Here is a 16,547-nt window from a genome sequence, read left to right as displayed (position 1 = left end):
AAATAATTTCTGGTGTGTGAAGCAATGGGGATCAAATCGTTTCCATCATTGGTCACTGTTAAAAGTTATTTCGTACTGATCATGCTTTGAGTTAAAAGTTTGAACTTTTTAAGCTTTGTGTGTACTTTTACTTTGAAAAAAAAAATAGTCCCCGGAAGTGCTCCAACGGTGCGATTAGTGAAACTTGACCGAGCCACTTCCTGCTCTTACCCGCCGCAACAGCTCCAGCGGAAACCAGAGCCAGATCCCAGTGACGGCCGGTGTTCCCAGTCAGCCCGCGGGCCAGAGGAGTGTCGGTGGATCGTGCAGAGAGCCGGGGGAGGGAGATCCCACGACGTTACCGAGAGGGGCGGAACACACGGCGGGAACATGTCGAAGACGTACGACTATCTGTTCAAGCTGCTGCTTATCGGTGACAGCGGTGTCGGAAAAACGTGTCTGTTGTTCCGGTTCAGCGAGGACGCCTTTAACACCACCTTCATCTCCACCATCGGTGAGTCCTCCTTCCCGCACGTTTACGGGGAACGTTTTAGCTGTGAGGCTAACGGGAGGCTAAAGGGTGCTGTCACGAGAGGGCGTGGGCGTCCAGATGCTTGGTGACCTTTGACCCCACCCAGGCGTGGATCGAGTATCTCCACCCGTTGAGGCGCATTAAAACTAGCAACAAAACTGATGTCATTGCTGATCAGACCCTTGGAATTTCAATCTGTTTCAAATCTTTATGTGGGTGTGACTTTTCTTCTAGCTATTTTCTACAAAAAGTCGATTCTATGGTACAATTCATAGGATTTTCAAAAAAAAAAGACCAAACAAATGATTTGTTTGAAAGTCAGTCCAGACCAAAGACAGATTATTGTTTATCCTAAAATAGTAAACTCGTCCTCGAGATTCAGAGGACTCACTTTGTCTTCTTTCCCCTCATAAAAACACAAAAAAGGAAAAAGAGTGATTCAGGTTGAAGTTGAAGGCATCCAGAGGTCAGAGGTCAGTGCTGTTCACTACCATCCAGTTTAACATGAATATAGAGCACTGGTTCGACTGGATCCATCAACCTTATGCTGCATGTCAGATGATTGATTGATACTTCGTCAAACTGCTCTTTGTCTCTGCCGTTGGCTTCTTTCCCACAATCCTTTGCTACGGCACAGAGGATGCTCTGTTAGCATCCTGCAGCGGGGGTCAGCTGACCCTTGTTGGGTGTGTGTGTGTGTGTGTGTGTGTGTGTGTGTGTGTGTGTGTGTGTGTGTGTGTGTGTGTGTGTGTGTGTGTGTGTGTGTGTGTGTGTTAGCGAGGACATGCCAGTTTGTAAAACCCCGAATTCAGAATGGTGTAACGATCAAAATAGAAGCATGCCTTTTCTTCAGATGTATCAGCATGATAATAACTTAGCTTGGATGTGAAACTGTAAAATTACAACCGTAAAAGTCAAAATGACTCTGCCACAAAACTGTCTCAATTGACCTAAAGAACTTTTCTAACACAAAGAGCTGCTCTGACTGGCTATAGCTTGTCGTCTGAAAACTCTATAGGCCTTGTTTCACTTTGGCCTTTATGCACAGCAGGAATATTAAAACAAGAGTAGAAAAGAAGCAACGTCACAAACAGTTTCAATGTAATTTCTTAAATGTACTTAAACTGCCTTAAATTGGGCAATAGATATTTATTTCTGTATCCCGTACCTGGAAAAACTGCAAAATTGTACATGAATATTTGTAAGGGAAATGCCTGGGAAAAAGTGTAGAAGAATTTTGCAAATGCAAATTGGCACAGTTTACATGAAACTTTGCAAAACCAAAATTAATATGTACTTGAAATTGAAAAACAAAAAAAAAAACAGTAATACATTATTTTACATGAGAGGTTGTTAAAAAGGGCCAGAGAATATCAGTTAGTTGGAAATGACTTGTTAAAAAAGAAAGAAAGAAAGTGACAATTGAACGGTTTGTCACAAAAGAAAAAATGTCGTCCACCACTTGTGGCGATTCTGACGCACAGCTGGTCACATGGTCAGCCACGTTGTGGGGAGGGGGGGGTCATTGACCTGCTCCGCTGTATGTTTCCGTGACGCCCAGTTTGACTTCCTGCTGACGAGGAGAGACCCAAGTTCTTATTTCCTGTTTCTGCTTCAAACCGGCCAGACAATCAATCGGCACCGAATTGTCAAACGTCCCGTTTTCTTTTGTATTTAGTTACTTCTCTGTGACTTTTTGGGCAATCTTATCCCTCCCTTAGTTTATTAGGTGTCAGTATTGGTTGCTGTGGGTACCTTGCTCGCACAAATAACACAGAATCTTGATCATCATTGCACGCACGCACACACACACACACACACACACACACACACACACACACACACACACACACACACAGCAGGAAACCAGTTGTCAGCCACTTCCTGGATAGGTATCTCTGCCTCATGGTGGCAGGAAGGAGCCTTGTTAAACTATTTTACCTTGTGCAAGGCATTGCTCAGCTGAGCAGGAAACGACCTCACATCTGCAAATCCCAACTGGGTCGGCAAACGTGACATCACTAAAGGTCGGGCATTCAGAGTTGTGTGATTGATGGGAGGCGGTGCCGACAGGTGGTGGTGTCCACGATGTTTGTGACTTCAGATTTGTTTTTCTTTGTCTCAGGAATCGATTTCAAGATCCGAACAATCGAGCTGGACGGCAAGAAGATCAAACTGCAGATCTGGTTAGTGTGACACAATGATGACATCACGCACGGCAGACGGCCATAACTGAAGCCGACAGGTTCATGCAACTCTCCGTGATCGTGTTTTGTTTTCATTTTGATTTTACCCATTTCATCTAGTGATATAAGCTATAAACTGCAATACAACAGTAAGAACGCCACAAAACAATCAGCTAAACATCCATAAACATTCAGATCACTGATCGGAGGTCAGATTGTTTACATGACGCTAACAAATGGCCTTTCACCCCCCGCCCCCCTTGGATTCCAGGGACACGGCCGGTCAGGAGCGTTTTAGGACCATCACCACGGCATACTACAGAGGAGCTATGGTAAGACACGTTCCCTTCTGAGGCTCGTGGGACCACCTTCACTGTTGAGTGTATGTGATGATCGTGATTGTCATTTCCTGTTGTGCGCTTCAGGGCATCATGTTAGTGTATGACATCACTAATGAGAAGTCCTTTGACAACATCAGGAACTGGATTCGCAACATTGAGGAGGTAGGCCACTCCCCCAGACGACATCATCACTGCACATTTTACCATACTGTCTATTACATGTTTTGTAGTTGTTGCTCTTTGTTGATAATGATAGTGGTAGAGGAGCTGATAGTCGTGTGTCTTTCCAGCATGCCTCCTCAGATGTGGAGCGGATGATTCTGGGAAATAAGTGTGACATGAATGACAAGAGACAAGTTTCTAAGGAGAGAGGAGAAAAGGTCAATGGCGACACACATGCGTAAACACACACACTACACCCCATAGAAATACCATTGTGTTATTTTTCTGTGTAACTTGACACTATCATATATATCCCTTGTCACTCTGGAAAGTAAAGATTAGAGATTTTTTGATCAACGAAAAATGTAACTTTTATTGGTTGATCAGAAATATGAAGTGGGACTAATAGGATTAAAAAAAAATGTACATCCCTGTCAAGAGTTCATAAATCTAACATCACTGCTATTAGAGATGATATCATAATAATTATGCCAAAATGTTCCCTCCCTCAGCTGGCGATCGATTATGGTATCAAGTTCTTGGAAACCAGCGCCAAGTCCAGCCTGAACGTGGAAGAGGTGAGGGTTTGGTTTTTATGTTCCTCCTCCGTACAGACTGATGTCCAGCGTGACGATCAGTTGAACAGCGGAAGACACAAAGCAGTAAATACTTCACATAATGTTAATTTCTTGATGTGACCCCAGTTAACATGCAGTGTAAACACTTCCCGCAGGCCTTCTTCACTCTCGGCAGAGACATCATGACACGACTCAACAGAAGGATGGTGAGTGTAAATGCCTGTGTGTGTGGTTGTGTTTTCAGTTGTTGGCAATAGAACGTTTACATATGAATAAAAGTACTGTAAAAAATGCAGAAGCATGATATTTTTTCTTAGAAAGGGAAGTTGTTATCAGATGTTTAAAAGAAAAAAAACAGCAAACTGGAAAGAATTTTGGAAAATCAATTTCTGACCATTTAAAAATGATCCCATTTTCAAAGAACAGTATATCTGCTTCCCCACAGAAATGAATAAAAAAACTCACAATCATTCATGAAAATGAACAAAATGTGCTAGTTGCAACACTAAGTTGCCAAGAAACGGGGGGGAACTTTCTGAAAATAAAGAAAAAATGTCTTGAGGTTCTTTGTCATTTGCATCATGATTAATTCTGTTTGAAATCTTCCCATGGCAACTGGACTTATGCTAACTCATGCTATAATAAACTAAAGAAGCCTCTCGGCTAAGGTGAAATATCTTCAAGGGGAGAAAACTAAGTCCACTTACCACAAGAAGATGATCTGACAAGAACTAATATGTAATTTAGAAAAAAAAAAAAAACTTAAATATTAAGCTCTTTGGTAAAAATGCCTGCCTCCCAGTCGTGAATCAGTTTTCCGCCGTTTAGAGAAAGAATCTGCCAGCCTAGTTGGTTGAACCTCTTACAGTGATTTTTCTTATTTTTTTCCTCATTTCCAGAGCGACAACAACCCTCCTGGTGGCGGCGGCCAGGTGAAGATCACAGAGTCGCGCTCAAAAAAGAGCTTCTTCAGGTGTTCACTGCTGTAGATGGGGCCTCCGCCATTGTCACAGGGCAGCTGCCACTGTAGGCAGGGCCTCTGCTTGGACACCGCCTTCTTGTCTTCTGGCTGAAATGTCGAGCCAACGGGGTGCGACGCCACCCTGCTGGCCGGAGGGAATGACAGCTTCAACGGGAAGCAAACGACCTGCAGGAACGTTTTCAGCCGTCGCCTATTTCTGTGCTTCCTTTCTTTTCTTCTTCCGACGCCACAGCAGATCTCCATCACTTCCGGGAAGAGCCTGAAGTGTCGCTCGACTTTCAACATCTTTTGGCTTCCAATCATGTCAGTTGATTGTATTTTTCTGTCTTTTACTTCCAAGTCTTCCTCTGATAGGATCACAGAGGTGTTAATCCTCGTCGTCTTAGTTCATTTCTGCGGTGTTTGACATTTGGTTCTGCCAGTCCGTGAGTTCCAATCCTCTTGACGTCCATCTCTGCTAATCACAACATCCCGTCTCACGCAAACGTAGAAGAAATTATTAATTTCTTAATTACTTATAAAGGTGAGGGGGCAGGCTCACCGTGTAGATACCCTCTACGTCATCATCACACCATCACCACACCCGGACTCTGGCTTCCGTGATTCAGGATCTGCATCTGATGTCCTACCTGAATGTTTGATGGTGTATCTTGGTAAAATCCTGATTCCTTGAGTCTCCATTACTTTATTGATTAAAATGTTTTTAATTGGAATTTTTATTTCATCTAAATTTTACGCATTGGGATCAGAATCTGATGCTTCAATTGAACGGACTAGTGACTTACGGGTGACGGATGGACTCCATGATGCATTCACTGCCCTGCCAGAGGTTTGTGTTTGTTACAAAGTTACATTTCTATTTTTGTATTTTCTTGTTTGTTGAAGGAAAAACCACTTGCTTTTTTGTTTTGTTTTTTTAAGGGTTTTTATAAACTGTTTTCTTTGTTTTTGTCTCATTCATCTTGGACCAAAAGATTTTCCTAAATCTTGATTTATTCACTTCAGTTAATTGAAGATTATAACAAGAATTATTTTATAGCTACATTATTGATCTGTCATTTTAAATGACATTTTATTTGAAAGATTCCTTTATTCTATATTGAAATGATGAATTTATATTCCCTTTTAAAGGGGAAAAAATTATAGTTGTATTAAAGACTGAAAAAATAATTTAGCTATCCAATTAAAGAATCTGATCATGAAAAGTCTTCAGACATAATTGCACAATTTCATTCACAGCAAATGTGAAAGTATTTCTATCTGACATAATGGTTTACAGACCGCTTTAGTTTAATGTTTGCCCCCAGCTGCACTTCCTCTTGGTGTCTCTGCTGTTAAACTGCCGGAAATCTGGTGTTTCACTTTCAGTAAAACATTTCAGTATTGACATTTCTTGTCAGTGCTTCAACTACCTTGGAGAGCAACACTGATATCAATATTTAAATATATTCATTAGTAATCACGTGATTTCTAATATAACTGCTATAAATTATGAGTAATCCTGACCCTCAGACTGTCCACAGTTATTTCTGATAACAATACAGACCAATACTGACCTTTCTTATTAGTATTGATATCAGTATTCATTAATGGTAACTTTCTGTTACACTGATTGAAAATGATGTTACCTCTGAACTTAAAACCAGTTCAGCATCAGCTGTTCTTTTTTTTTGCGCCATACGTTGTCTCATATCAGAACCCGACCAATAAAAACTGACCTGGTCTGTTCAGAAACTATGGATTACAAGATAATCAATGCAAATTATTATTATTTTTATAGAGAAAGTTATTGCTCTGAAAAAGTTTATGTAAGTTGCTGTTGCATTTCCTGATTATCACTGAGGCGGACCGACTGTCTCAAATCAGTGTCAGTATCAAGTATTGATTCATCAGCCGGAGATTTGGAGAAGCCAAAGAAACAATAAAACTTTTATACCAAAAATGTTTCTGTATCTTTTTAAAGTGAAAGTTAATTTCTTGGGAAAGAGAGGAAGTGAAAACATTTCCTGTTTGGATGAGGATTCAGAACCAATGCACACAATCATAATGGGATATATAATCCAGCAGGGGGCGACAGATTTGAGACCTACTTTAGCAATGGTCATTTTGCTAGAGTGCCATAGCTTTACATTTCCGCTGCGCTCAGGCGACTATGTGGAACTTTTATCCCCCTGCTGCCCAGGTTCTCCCCTAGGCAGGCCGGTCTCGCTGAAGCTGCCTTTTATTGTGGCAACGAGTGACCAACGATTTCCCCTTTTAAGTTCAGAGGAGATCTGGTCATGATAAACATGGGATTCTTAAGATCTTTAAGAGAAATTGTGAGAATTACATTGAGACAAAATATATTACTGAAATGATGACGGTAAATTGTACAGCAGTAAGATTAGTACTGGGGTCCCATGGTTACATGACCTGCTGCTTCTCACCGAACAAATTTTTATTATGAGAGCCCTGGTGGAAACCTCTGGATGTATGACAGGATCTTGGGCTCGGTATTTGTTTTTTAAATTTAAACCAAGTACATTTTTTTTGTAATGTTTACATTTTTAGACTTATTAATGTTTATTGTGCTTATTGTTTTCTTTTAATCAATTTTCTGGTAGCCTGCCTTCGGTTCTCAGGACACCATGGCACATGGTGTATGTTGATCATACATTGTCTCTACAACCTACCAAGAAACCCGAAGATAAAATGTTTTACTTCATTGAAGAGAATAATATCCTGTGTGGATGAATACATTTTCTTATGGGTGCTGTGGAAACATCATGCTAGCATTTCAGCTTCTGAAAAATACATGTTTGGAACAAACTCATGTTTATTATTCAAGTAAGAAAAGTGACAGCAGCTTGTTATTTACATGTGAACAGCAGCGAGTCCAACTACATAACTATTTACACCTCGACTACACGACCACTTACTTAACAAACACAAACGATAACTCCAGGGTGGGAGGATAAACCTGCAGACACAGAGACACACAAAATAAACATCAGACATGGCCGCTGAATCTTAACTAAAAGCCAGCAAGAAAAAGGCGAGGAAACTTTTACTGTAATGATGATTTCAGTCCACTGATTGCTGAAATATTAAAAAATGAAGTTGTTGGGCCTCAAAAATGTCAAGTTTGTTCATTTTTTGTGGAAAAGTTTGATTGTAGCCTCAAAGACTGTTGCAGAACATTTAAGATATTTTACTGCAAAAGAACCTGGTACCACCAGAGGGCGCAGTGGTGGTGAACCCACAGGGATTATACATTTTGAAACTTGGGGAATTTCCTTGAGTTTGACTTAAGTCATTTTCAGGTTGGCATAGGTTTTGACAAGGCTTGGAAATGATATCAGTGATTTGGTTTCTGTCAGGTTGAGTCTTGACATCAATGAGTTGCATGTGGCTTTTGTTTTGTCAACGTGTTTCCATAACAAAAAGGCTGGCTAACAGGTTTGAAAGACACATGATGATATGATATTATATGATGAGGTCACTTACAGTTGAACTGTCAGTTAGCTGACTCACACAATGGTTGCTGGACTCACAGGGGAGGACTTCTGATTGGGGGAAAAGTGAAATGAAGCAAGGACATATTCTCAGAATGGAAATCATGTGACTGCCATGACAAGAAATATGTAACATGAAACAGACCAGAATCACTTCCCTTAAGTTGGAAGTTAAGACTCAACATGTCAAAGCAGCAGTATAATCTGAGGACTCTAATGCATGTAAGACTAATGCAGTTTCAGGCAAATTCTTCAGAGTTCCCCAAATCCACTCAAACTATCTGTTTCAAAACGGATTTCATTTCAGAATATTTCAATTCATCGCCTATTCATATTTCACCGATGACAAACTTTCCTTTAACATTCTGAATAAATCCTCAGTTGAGAGAAATAAACCTTTTTCCACAGACCTGATCTTTTACTGCTCGGAATAGAGCAGGCGGACAGAGTGTCTGACAGTCACGTGAAACAAAAGATAAAGCAAAAAGCAGACAATTGGGGACAAAAGGAACAGGTCCATCTCCTCATAAACATACCGTATCCCTCAACCTGCCTATCTCCTCCAATCGGTGGCTCTGAGTCTATTGATATTTAGGGTGAATAATTACACCAAGACAGATAACATCAAGATGTGTGATTCTTCAAACTGATTGTAACCCCCTACCCACCCACTCCATTATTTGATGAGGAGTTGTGTGTGTGTGTGTGTGTGTGTGTGTGTGTGTGTGTACTCACAGAAGTGTATCTCCTGTGCCTGGGTGTTTTATTGGAGGGTGCGGAGCCGGGGGGATTAGGCTCGTCCTGCAGTACCTCCTGAAGGTTGGCGGAGACACAGCCACTGTCTGATCCGGTGGATCCAGAGAAACAGTGAGACGACGAACCTGAACTGTCAGTGGCTGCAACACAAAATATTTTATTCATGACAATTCTGGAAACTTCCCTGCTGCTCTGGGTGTCAGGACTGTGAGCTCATAAGTTTCAGCTCCATTCACATACAATGAATGAATTAATTCTATTGAACACCTCTGATATCTGATCATTTAAACATCTCCGGTAAACAGTAGTCTTATTCTTAACTATGTTGTCTTTCTTCATCAGAATATGTTTTCTGAATGATGGTTTAATGACTATCATTTCTACCTGACCAAGAGAAATTACACTGTGCGCACACATACTTATAGAGGGTTGGCTGCTCGTCTCATGCTCCTGTTCGTCTTCCTCCACACAGGAAGTGAACGAGCTCTCTACAGTGAGGGGAGGGGAGGATGATGTGCCCTGACTGTGGAAAGAAGATTTGATTTTATCATCCGTGTGTCCATGGACAGTATGAGTGAGTACTTGAATTTGTGTGTTTACCTGTACATGTGTAGGTTAAGGGGTCCCAACAGGCTGCAGGATGAGGGGCCTGAGGTGGTGCTTTCAGAGCTCACTGCTGCACATTTGAAAGGATTGGAGTGATCGAAGACTGAGACAGCGATGGATGCTCGCGTTCTGGCCCCTGAACAAAACCACATTATCAATTATTCCATGTCTATGATGGGTGGTTGCTGTTGATGACATTCAAACTGCCTCCTTCCTTCTGACTGACAATGTTGCAGGTCTCCAAAACTAGGTAACCAAATCGAGTTTGTTCAGTCTGGTCATTGGAGCTGGGAACCCTCGTGTGACTGTCACTGTTTTAAATATGTCTATATGGGCTGAAACCAGTGTAAAGAAGCAGCGGGATTCACCTCGGCTCTTCATAATGCAGTGGACAGCTCGGTCACTGATGGCCGCGTCGCTCGGCTGAATGTCCAGGAAGGGTTTGTTTCCAACTCCCATCGAAACCATCTCCTTCAGACGCATCTCTGCACGCACAGACCGCACAGGCTCAGTCCTCTTTAACTCCACTCACATTGTTTTGTACTGGATATACAGTAGTGCCTCGTTTATCCCGGGGGTTAATATCCATAACCAACCACGATAAACAAAAGTCTGCGAAGTAGCGACCCTATTTTCATTTTATTATTTATTTTCGAAAGCTTTATGACACTCTTGACACTTGTGACATTTTTTAACCTTTCCCATACTCTGAAAAACACTTCATATAGTCTTACCATAACAATAATTGAAATAATAAGCATTCAAAAATAATTTACACCGAAAAAACCTGTGCCATAGCAAAAATATAAAATTGTTTGTGATACCATTTTATACCGCCGAGACCGCAAAAGATGAACCGCGATATGTGAGGGACTGCTGTACATCCAGACATGAGGAGGAATTCCTCCCTTAAAAATGAAAAGTTCAATTGTTTACCTAAAAAATAAGTAAAAGATTGTCTAAAACCAAACCACAAGCCCCTTAAAAATTAAGTCCTTACAGGTACTTAGAAAATAGTAGTATTTAGGAATGACGAGATATTTTTGGATGATGTTCATTTAAACAAGAAATCAAGAAAGCGTGTTGTTTGATCTGACCTCAAATAGATCAGGGCAGAAGAGAAGGTTAGTTTGTTTTAAGTTGTTTGGCTTATCTTTACACATTATACATAATTATTTTTATTGAATTGCTACACATTTCTCACATTTTTTTGAAAGTTCATTTAATTATTTGTTTTAATTGTGAATATCAGACTGAAAAAAATCTGTTAATAATAAAAAAAATAAAACTTAAAGGCTTGAATGGATTTACCTGGAAATTAACGAGACACTGCTAAGAAAGGGGGAAAAACAAACGACTACAAACAAAAAACAACACAGGTTTGAGTGAATCACATCAAATCTCATTGCTCAGTGCAAATGTTTTTTTTTTCGTTTCAATGTTGTCAGACTGTCTGTGTCCACTGCTACCTTTGTTCCTGGCAGCCTGAGTCCACAGCAGGCGAGCGATCTCACTAGTCCAGGCTTGTTTGACCTCAGTGATTGCAGCCTGAAGGATGAAGGTCTGGTTCTTGGCTGTCCTTCTTCGGAACCAGATCTCAAACTTCAGTCCATCCTCTCCCGCCGACTCTGTCAGACCTATATCAGCTGTCTGAAGCGGAAAGGGGCATGTAAGACCAGACTCTGCCACCTCCCTGCCTGTGAGTGGAGTAGAGTTCACCTTGAAGGAGTGTTTGTAGATGAAGACATCCAGGCCACCCTCTACCTTCTTTGGTTTACTGAACAGCACTAGTTCCTCAAACAGGAAGATATGGCGCTGACACTTCCTCCTCCCACTCCACACTGTAAACTCATCCTGACGGATCAGCTGACCCTGCTCCTTCAGGTTCACCTGTAGAAGGAACAAAAAAATATCAGTCATCAGTGACTAGGTTAATCAGACTACGTAATAGTCACACACAGACTCTGCCTTCATCCCTCTGCTAATGGAAACACTGCCTTTGTAAATGAGCTTCTCGCTGTGGCTGTCCTCATACTACTTAAGCCACTTTTCACCACTTTCTACACTGCATGTAACAACAGGTGAGGCAAGTACAGGTCACTGAAGGATGTCATTTCAGAGGATAAAAGGCTCTTGGTTCTGCTACTATGTCCAGCCCGTTCCTTAGCAGGTTCCCATTAAAAAATTACTGAATAGAACTAATAATCCTTAAATAATCCTTTCAGTATTCGGTTGGCTTTGTATACAATGTTTTTTAATTGTTTCTACAGATCCCATGTGTCCACCATCATTAAAAACTGTCAAAGGTGCTGTTTACTAACTGGTGTATTTAGCTTGCTTTCACCTACTTCAATGTGTTCATTTATCAGAAGTGACAAACAGATATGTGCCTCCCAATATGTGAAAAATAAAAATCTGTGGTGGACCATTTCAGCCAACATCCCCTAACTAGCTCTGAACTTTTTAAAACGCCATTATGTATTAAATGACCTGGCTAAAAGAATTGCTGAAACAGAGATCTATTGTAAGTAGAAAGGGATATCAGCGGGAATTTTGCCACTGAATAAGAAAAATGAAATAACATCCACTTCACAAAGTATTTCTGCTACATCTGCTATGTAGATGGCAAATGCCCTTTATACAGTAAACAGGTCATATAAATCGGAGGCAGACATCGTGGAAACCTCTATCAAGAATAAATATCTTTGAAAACCTAAAGATTTAGCTGTTGATGCAATGAATTGTTTCTTGGGTGAAGATTTCTAACTATTCTGAACAGGCTGCTTCTTATCAATGGCTTAACATGACACTGTAGACAGGGCAGAGGGACTGGAATTTATCCAAAGGCTCAAAGAATCTTGATGAGACATAAGGAAAGAAACCACAGCAAATGTGACTAAGGTAAAGGAGGCTGATACAACCAGAAACATTTACTACAGAAACAGAAACATTTAATAACCCTTAATTCAATTTTACACATGAATTAAAGACAGAGGAGGCTTGCATGAAGCGCCTGATTTACAGATCTTCTCTTCAAAATTCACTTGAGAAACCTTCACACAGTCAACCAAGCGGGTTTGTCAATGGGTCTATACAGCTAACTATATTTTCAATGCAATCCAAAGAATATATTTCAGCATTTTAGGTGTTTCTTACAAAAACCGACTCACATCACAATCCCGGATGGCATCCATGGCGAGTAGATCGTTTCCGTGGCGAAGCTGAAATTTGACCATGTGCGTTGCAGCCAGTAGCACACTTAGGTCAGCTTCCTGAGCCACACCCACCTCCTTAATGATGTCGGACAGCAGCAGGGCATATTTACTCATACGCTGAATGGGCTTCAGCAAGTAGGATGACAAGTCCATTTTATCTCCCAGCTCTTGCTGCTTCCTCTGGAGTTGGGGATGGGAGACAAAATTAACATAGGGAAGGAAGATTGGAATGTGAGGTCAGAGAGTAGAGGTCCTACCCTGAAGAAGGACAGCCTGTGATTGGCCAATAGAGCATCAGACTTGGGTTTGTTCTTGCTGTAGAGCGCGTACAGACTGAATTGTTCCTGCTGCAGAAACATAGAAACGAACAAGCATGTCACCCTCAGTCATGCACTTCTGTTGCATTATTTCTTTTTACATTTTTCTACCATCTAAATACAACTGCTCCGTTAGAAAATGCACACAAATTGTAAGTATGAGGGAAAAAAAGTTGAGACAATGTCAACAATTACAAATGCACCACACAATATGGATTGCCGGATTCAAATTCCATTTCTAAAATTCGTACCCTCAATGTTACTGACCATATGCGTTCAAAGCGGTTGCCATGCAGCCTGAGATACTCAGCAGTATGTGCCATATAGTCACATATATAGGGTGATATAAGGCACAGATTTGATTCGATCCCACCTTAATCCCCAGACAACTTCTGTATTTGTGTCGTATGAACAGTATTTCATGTTCCAATACAGCAGTAATAAAAGTGACAACCATTCAGATTTTAGAATAATATCTTGATTATGTATTGATGTCAACAGTTGGCCTGATGTGATCCTTGTGGCAACTTATTTCCGTGTCCTATCGACATGGGCAGTTGCGTGTGTGTGTGTGAAGTTTACATGTCTCAGGAAGCAGTGCGGTGCCCTCAGCGGGTGTCTCCGACACGCCTCAAGCTCTCGAAGGAAGAACTGGCTGTGAAAATCATGAAGCTTCTCCAGGTTTCCGAAGACTACTGAGCGTTTTCCGCGCAGCTCTTGTGGCACGTCATGCCGCTCCATCTCAGGGAAGTAATGGTTCACCACATAGTGCAACGACCGCACATACTCGCGTTCTGTGGTCACCATCTCCTCCATGATGTGACGTAGCTTACTGCAAATGTCGGCGGACAATTGAAGAGTTTTATCATTACAGAGTCCATAAACATTTCTGACAATAAGTTCCAGACTTGAAGAGTCATTTATGCTAAGGCCTCAGAAATGGCAGACAGAAAAGATGCCAGCATATTTCAGTACAACAAGCAGTAAAGGTTGATAATAAGTATTTTACAAATTTTTATACACAAGTACTTGTAAAGCTGCTTTCTAATCCAATAAATGTTGTATCCAAAATGACTTCAAATAAAAAACTTCCAAATTTAATTGCCATGCTTTTCCAAGTTCACGACCCTATTAACTTGAAGGGATAGTATTGAACACTGATAAAATAATACAGCGCTTATAGTTATCTATAAGCGCTGTATCACTGCTGAACTACTGACTCACCTCCCTCGAGGCCGGGACTCTGAGGGGCTCCCCATGGTCCTGAGGCTCCCTGAGCAACGGGGTCCCTGCCCAGGCCATCCGTGAGCCACCATCCTTGGGCAAAGGGTGTGATCAGCTGCCTCTGAGCTGCTGACCTCCAGGCCACGGATGAAGACCCCAGTGTTTCCCCGTCGCACTGGCTCGCTGAGAGCACGGGGGCTCACCCCATAATAGGACCCCTCTGGAGTTGGGGCACAGTCGAAACTCTGGGTCTTCCTGAGTGGCTGCCTTCTGCAGGAGGTGGGAGGGGAGGGTGTGAGGCGATGGGATGGGGTGGGACTTGAAGTTGCGTCACTGCGAAACAGACGCTGCAGGAATGGCATGTGCTGGGATATGATGTCCTCCTCAGGTGGATCAAAGCTCTCCCTGAGCCCAAAGAGTCCAGAAAGTGTCCTCCCGGAGGAGGAGCTCTTGACAGAGTCAGAGCGTCGTCTGTGGGGGGAGTCTCGAGTCTTGAGGGCAGCCTCCATCTTCCTGTCCATCATTTTCTGGGTCTCTTGGCACTTGGACCAGGCAAAGTGCCACTGACGGACCCCCTGTTCCCCTCGCAGCTCCCCTGCCACTGCTTTCATGTCCTGGAAGCAGGTGTCTGGGATGGGCGGGTGTTGGCGGTGGTAGTCCTCCAGGCTGTTGATCACAGCCTGGCATTTGTCTGGAAGCCGGCAGTCGTCCATACTGATGCCAGCGAGCTGACGCATGCCCTCCAATGCCCAGCCATAGGCCTGCAAAGTGTCACATACAACGCCATTACAGGAATGTGGCCTCATTACAAACAGGTTCAGGTAGGGCTAGTCAAAGGAGATCCTGAACAGGTAACTTAAGAGAAATTTAACCTTAATTTTTTGCCTCAGATGTGGATTTTCCAGCTGATTATCTGGACCCCAAAGCTAAACAAATGTAATGCATATAAGCTCATTATTTATGGACTATGAAATGTTATTGCTATCACTTGTAAATGTCAAAGTGATTGTCATGGTTGTCATCATCATGACAATTAAGTGGACTTAGATTACTAAGTAACCTTAAAAATGTGTAAAGTAAGAGAAAACAAACAATTGCAGCAATGCTGATGCTTTATACCCTAGTTTTGGAACGGTTTCCAGTTCAAGTGATGTGTGGGCGTCTGTCTCTCTCTCACTCTGTTGAGAATTTCACAACAGAATGGGTGATCAACTTGCTTCACTGAGTGGACAGCTTTCGCAAACGAAATCTCCTGATACTCTATATTCACGTCTACTTTTCCTGAACTACTTCTAAAACACACGGTAAATAAGCAATTTTTAATTGTGAAAGTTACGGGGAATGAAAAAGGCAGAAAACATGAGAAAGAGAGAATGTGGAGGTCAGGAGTGATACCAGCCTTGGGAGGAAGGAGCTTTTAAGTGAGTGAGGCAGGCTCCAACCTCCCCCCCTGGTTCTGCTAGTCTGTGTGTGTGTGCGCGCGCACACGTGTCAAAGCATATAAATAAAAGAAGCCTGCCTTTATTCAGTGCCTTGATGAATTGTTCTTCCCTTCCTGACTGACAGCACATGACCTCATTGCTAAAGCAGCCCCCCCCCTCGCCCCCGCTCCCCGACACCACCTCCCACACCCTCACACACAGTAAGGGCAGACTGTCTCAGTTCTAAGTAAAAAAAAAGGATTATCTTGAAGGTTTCATAAACAAGCAGAGCAGTAAGCAGTACAGCAGAGGGCGATATACACTCTGTTTAGTTTGCTTTCAATTTTCTTCCTCTTTTTCATTCTTTCAGGTTTTTTTCCCTCCCTTTCTTTATTTTTATAAGCCTAAAGTTCTGTTTTCTGTGTAAATGAATGAACAAGCTAAAAAATGTATTCCTGCTAATATTCGTCTCAACTGATCGACATACAACTGCAGATTGACTGCACAATGAAGTTGCTCCAAAACAGCTATTAAACTATTTGTTGCAAGCTGTCGGCCTGTCTAATATAAATTACGTTTATTCAACGGGTAATGGTTTAGTTGTCCATGATAAACTCTTTAACAAACAGTCACACCCTCTATGAATTCCCTGATCCTTGACTTGATCCGTGATTATATTGACTGTGGGAACCTGACGACTTAAAAGAGTTTTATTTTCACTCTGTCACTCATGAACAACCCAAGCAGCGAATGC

General features: G+C 41.9%; 2 protein-coding genes across 2 annotated transcripts in view; one reads left to right on the top strand and one right to left on the bottom strand.

Moving 5' to 3' along the window:
• The first annotated feature begins 195 nt into the window (after window positions 1-195).
• On the top strand, window positions 196-6,702 carry rab8b (RAB8B, member RAS oncogene family). Its single transcript, XM_086143775.1, has 8 exons — window positions 196-493; window positions 2,637-2,697; window positions 2,969-3,029; window positions 3,123-3,200; window positions 3,329-3,418; window positions 3,713-3,778; window positions 3,934-3,984; window positions 4,678-6,702. The coding sequence occupies exons 1-8, from the start codon at window positions 370-372 to the stop codon at window positions 4,765-4,767; spliced, it is 621 nt and encodes a 206-aa protein (XP_085999901.1). The 5' UTR covers window positions 196-369; the 3' UTR covers window positions 4,768-6,702.
• An 855-nt stretch (window positions 6,703-7,557) lies between these two features.
• Window positions 7,558-16,547, bottom strand: part of plekhg4 (pleckstrin homology and RhoGEF domain containing G4) — a 58,579-nt gene continuing 49,589 nt past the window's right edge. Inside the window, exons 15-26 of the mRNA XM_086140270.1 lie at window positions 14,373-15,133; window positions 13,731-13,980; window positions 13,089-13,178; window positions 12,787-13,011; window positions 11,336-11,506; window positions 11,086-11,266; window positions 9,985-10,101; window positions 9,611-9,752; window positions 9,430-9,533; window positions 8,990-9,150; window positions 8,247-8,305; window positions 7,558-7,719 (exon numbers count right to left, since the gene is read on the bottom strand). Coding sequence (XP_085996396.1) covers window positions 8,270-8,305; window positions 8,990-9,150; window positions 9,430-9,533; window positions 9,611-9,752; window positions 9,985-10,101; window positions 11,086-11,266; window positions 11,336-11,506; window positions 12,787-13,011; window positions 13,089-13,178; window positions 13,731-13,980; window positions 14,373-15,133 — 2,238 coding nt within the window. The 3' untranslated portion in view covers window positions 7,558-7,719; window positions 8,247-8,269. The remainder of the gene's footprint in view (window positions 7,720-8,246; window positions 8,306-8,989; window positions 9,151-9,429; window positions 9,534-9,610; window positions 9,753-9,984; window positions 10,102-11,085; window positions 11,267-11,335; window positions 11,507-12,786; window positions 13,012-13,088; window positions 13,179-13,730; window positions 13,981-14,372; window positions 15,134-16,547) is intronic.

This window comes from Fistularia commersonii, chromosome 3, assembly GCF_037954325.1.
Source record: "Fistularia commersonii isolate RoL2024-O1a breed Wild chromosome 3, RoL_Fcom_v1.0, whole genome shotgun sequence".
Taxonomy (NCBI): domain Eukaryota; kingdom Metazoa; phylum Chordata; class Actinopteri; order Syngnathiformes; family Fistulariidae; genus Fistularia; species Fistularia commersonii.
The sequence above is the reverse complement of the archived record's forward strand: the minus strand, read 5'-3'. Positions and strand labels throughout refer to the sequence as shown.

What these genes read in the sequence shown, in the direction of transcription:
- rab8b (XM_086143775.1), top strand. Translation starts at nt 370, where the DNA reads ATGTCGAAGACGTACGACTATCTGTTCAAGCTGCTGCTTATCGGTGAC. An exon ending in AAGATCAAACTGCAGATCTG is followed by an intron (nt 2,698 to 2,968) that starts GTTAGTGTGACA and finishes CTTGGATTCCAG; the next exon opens with GGACACGGCCGGTCAGGAGC. An exon ending in CTAAGGAGAGAGGAGAAAAG is followed by an intron (nt 3,419 to 3,712) that starts GTCAATGGCGAC and finishes TCCCTCCCTCAG; the next exon opens with CTGGCGATCGATTATGGTAT.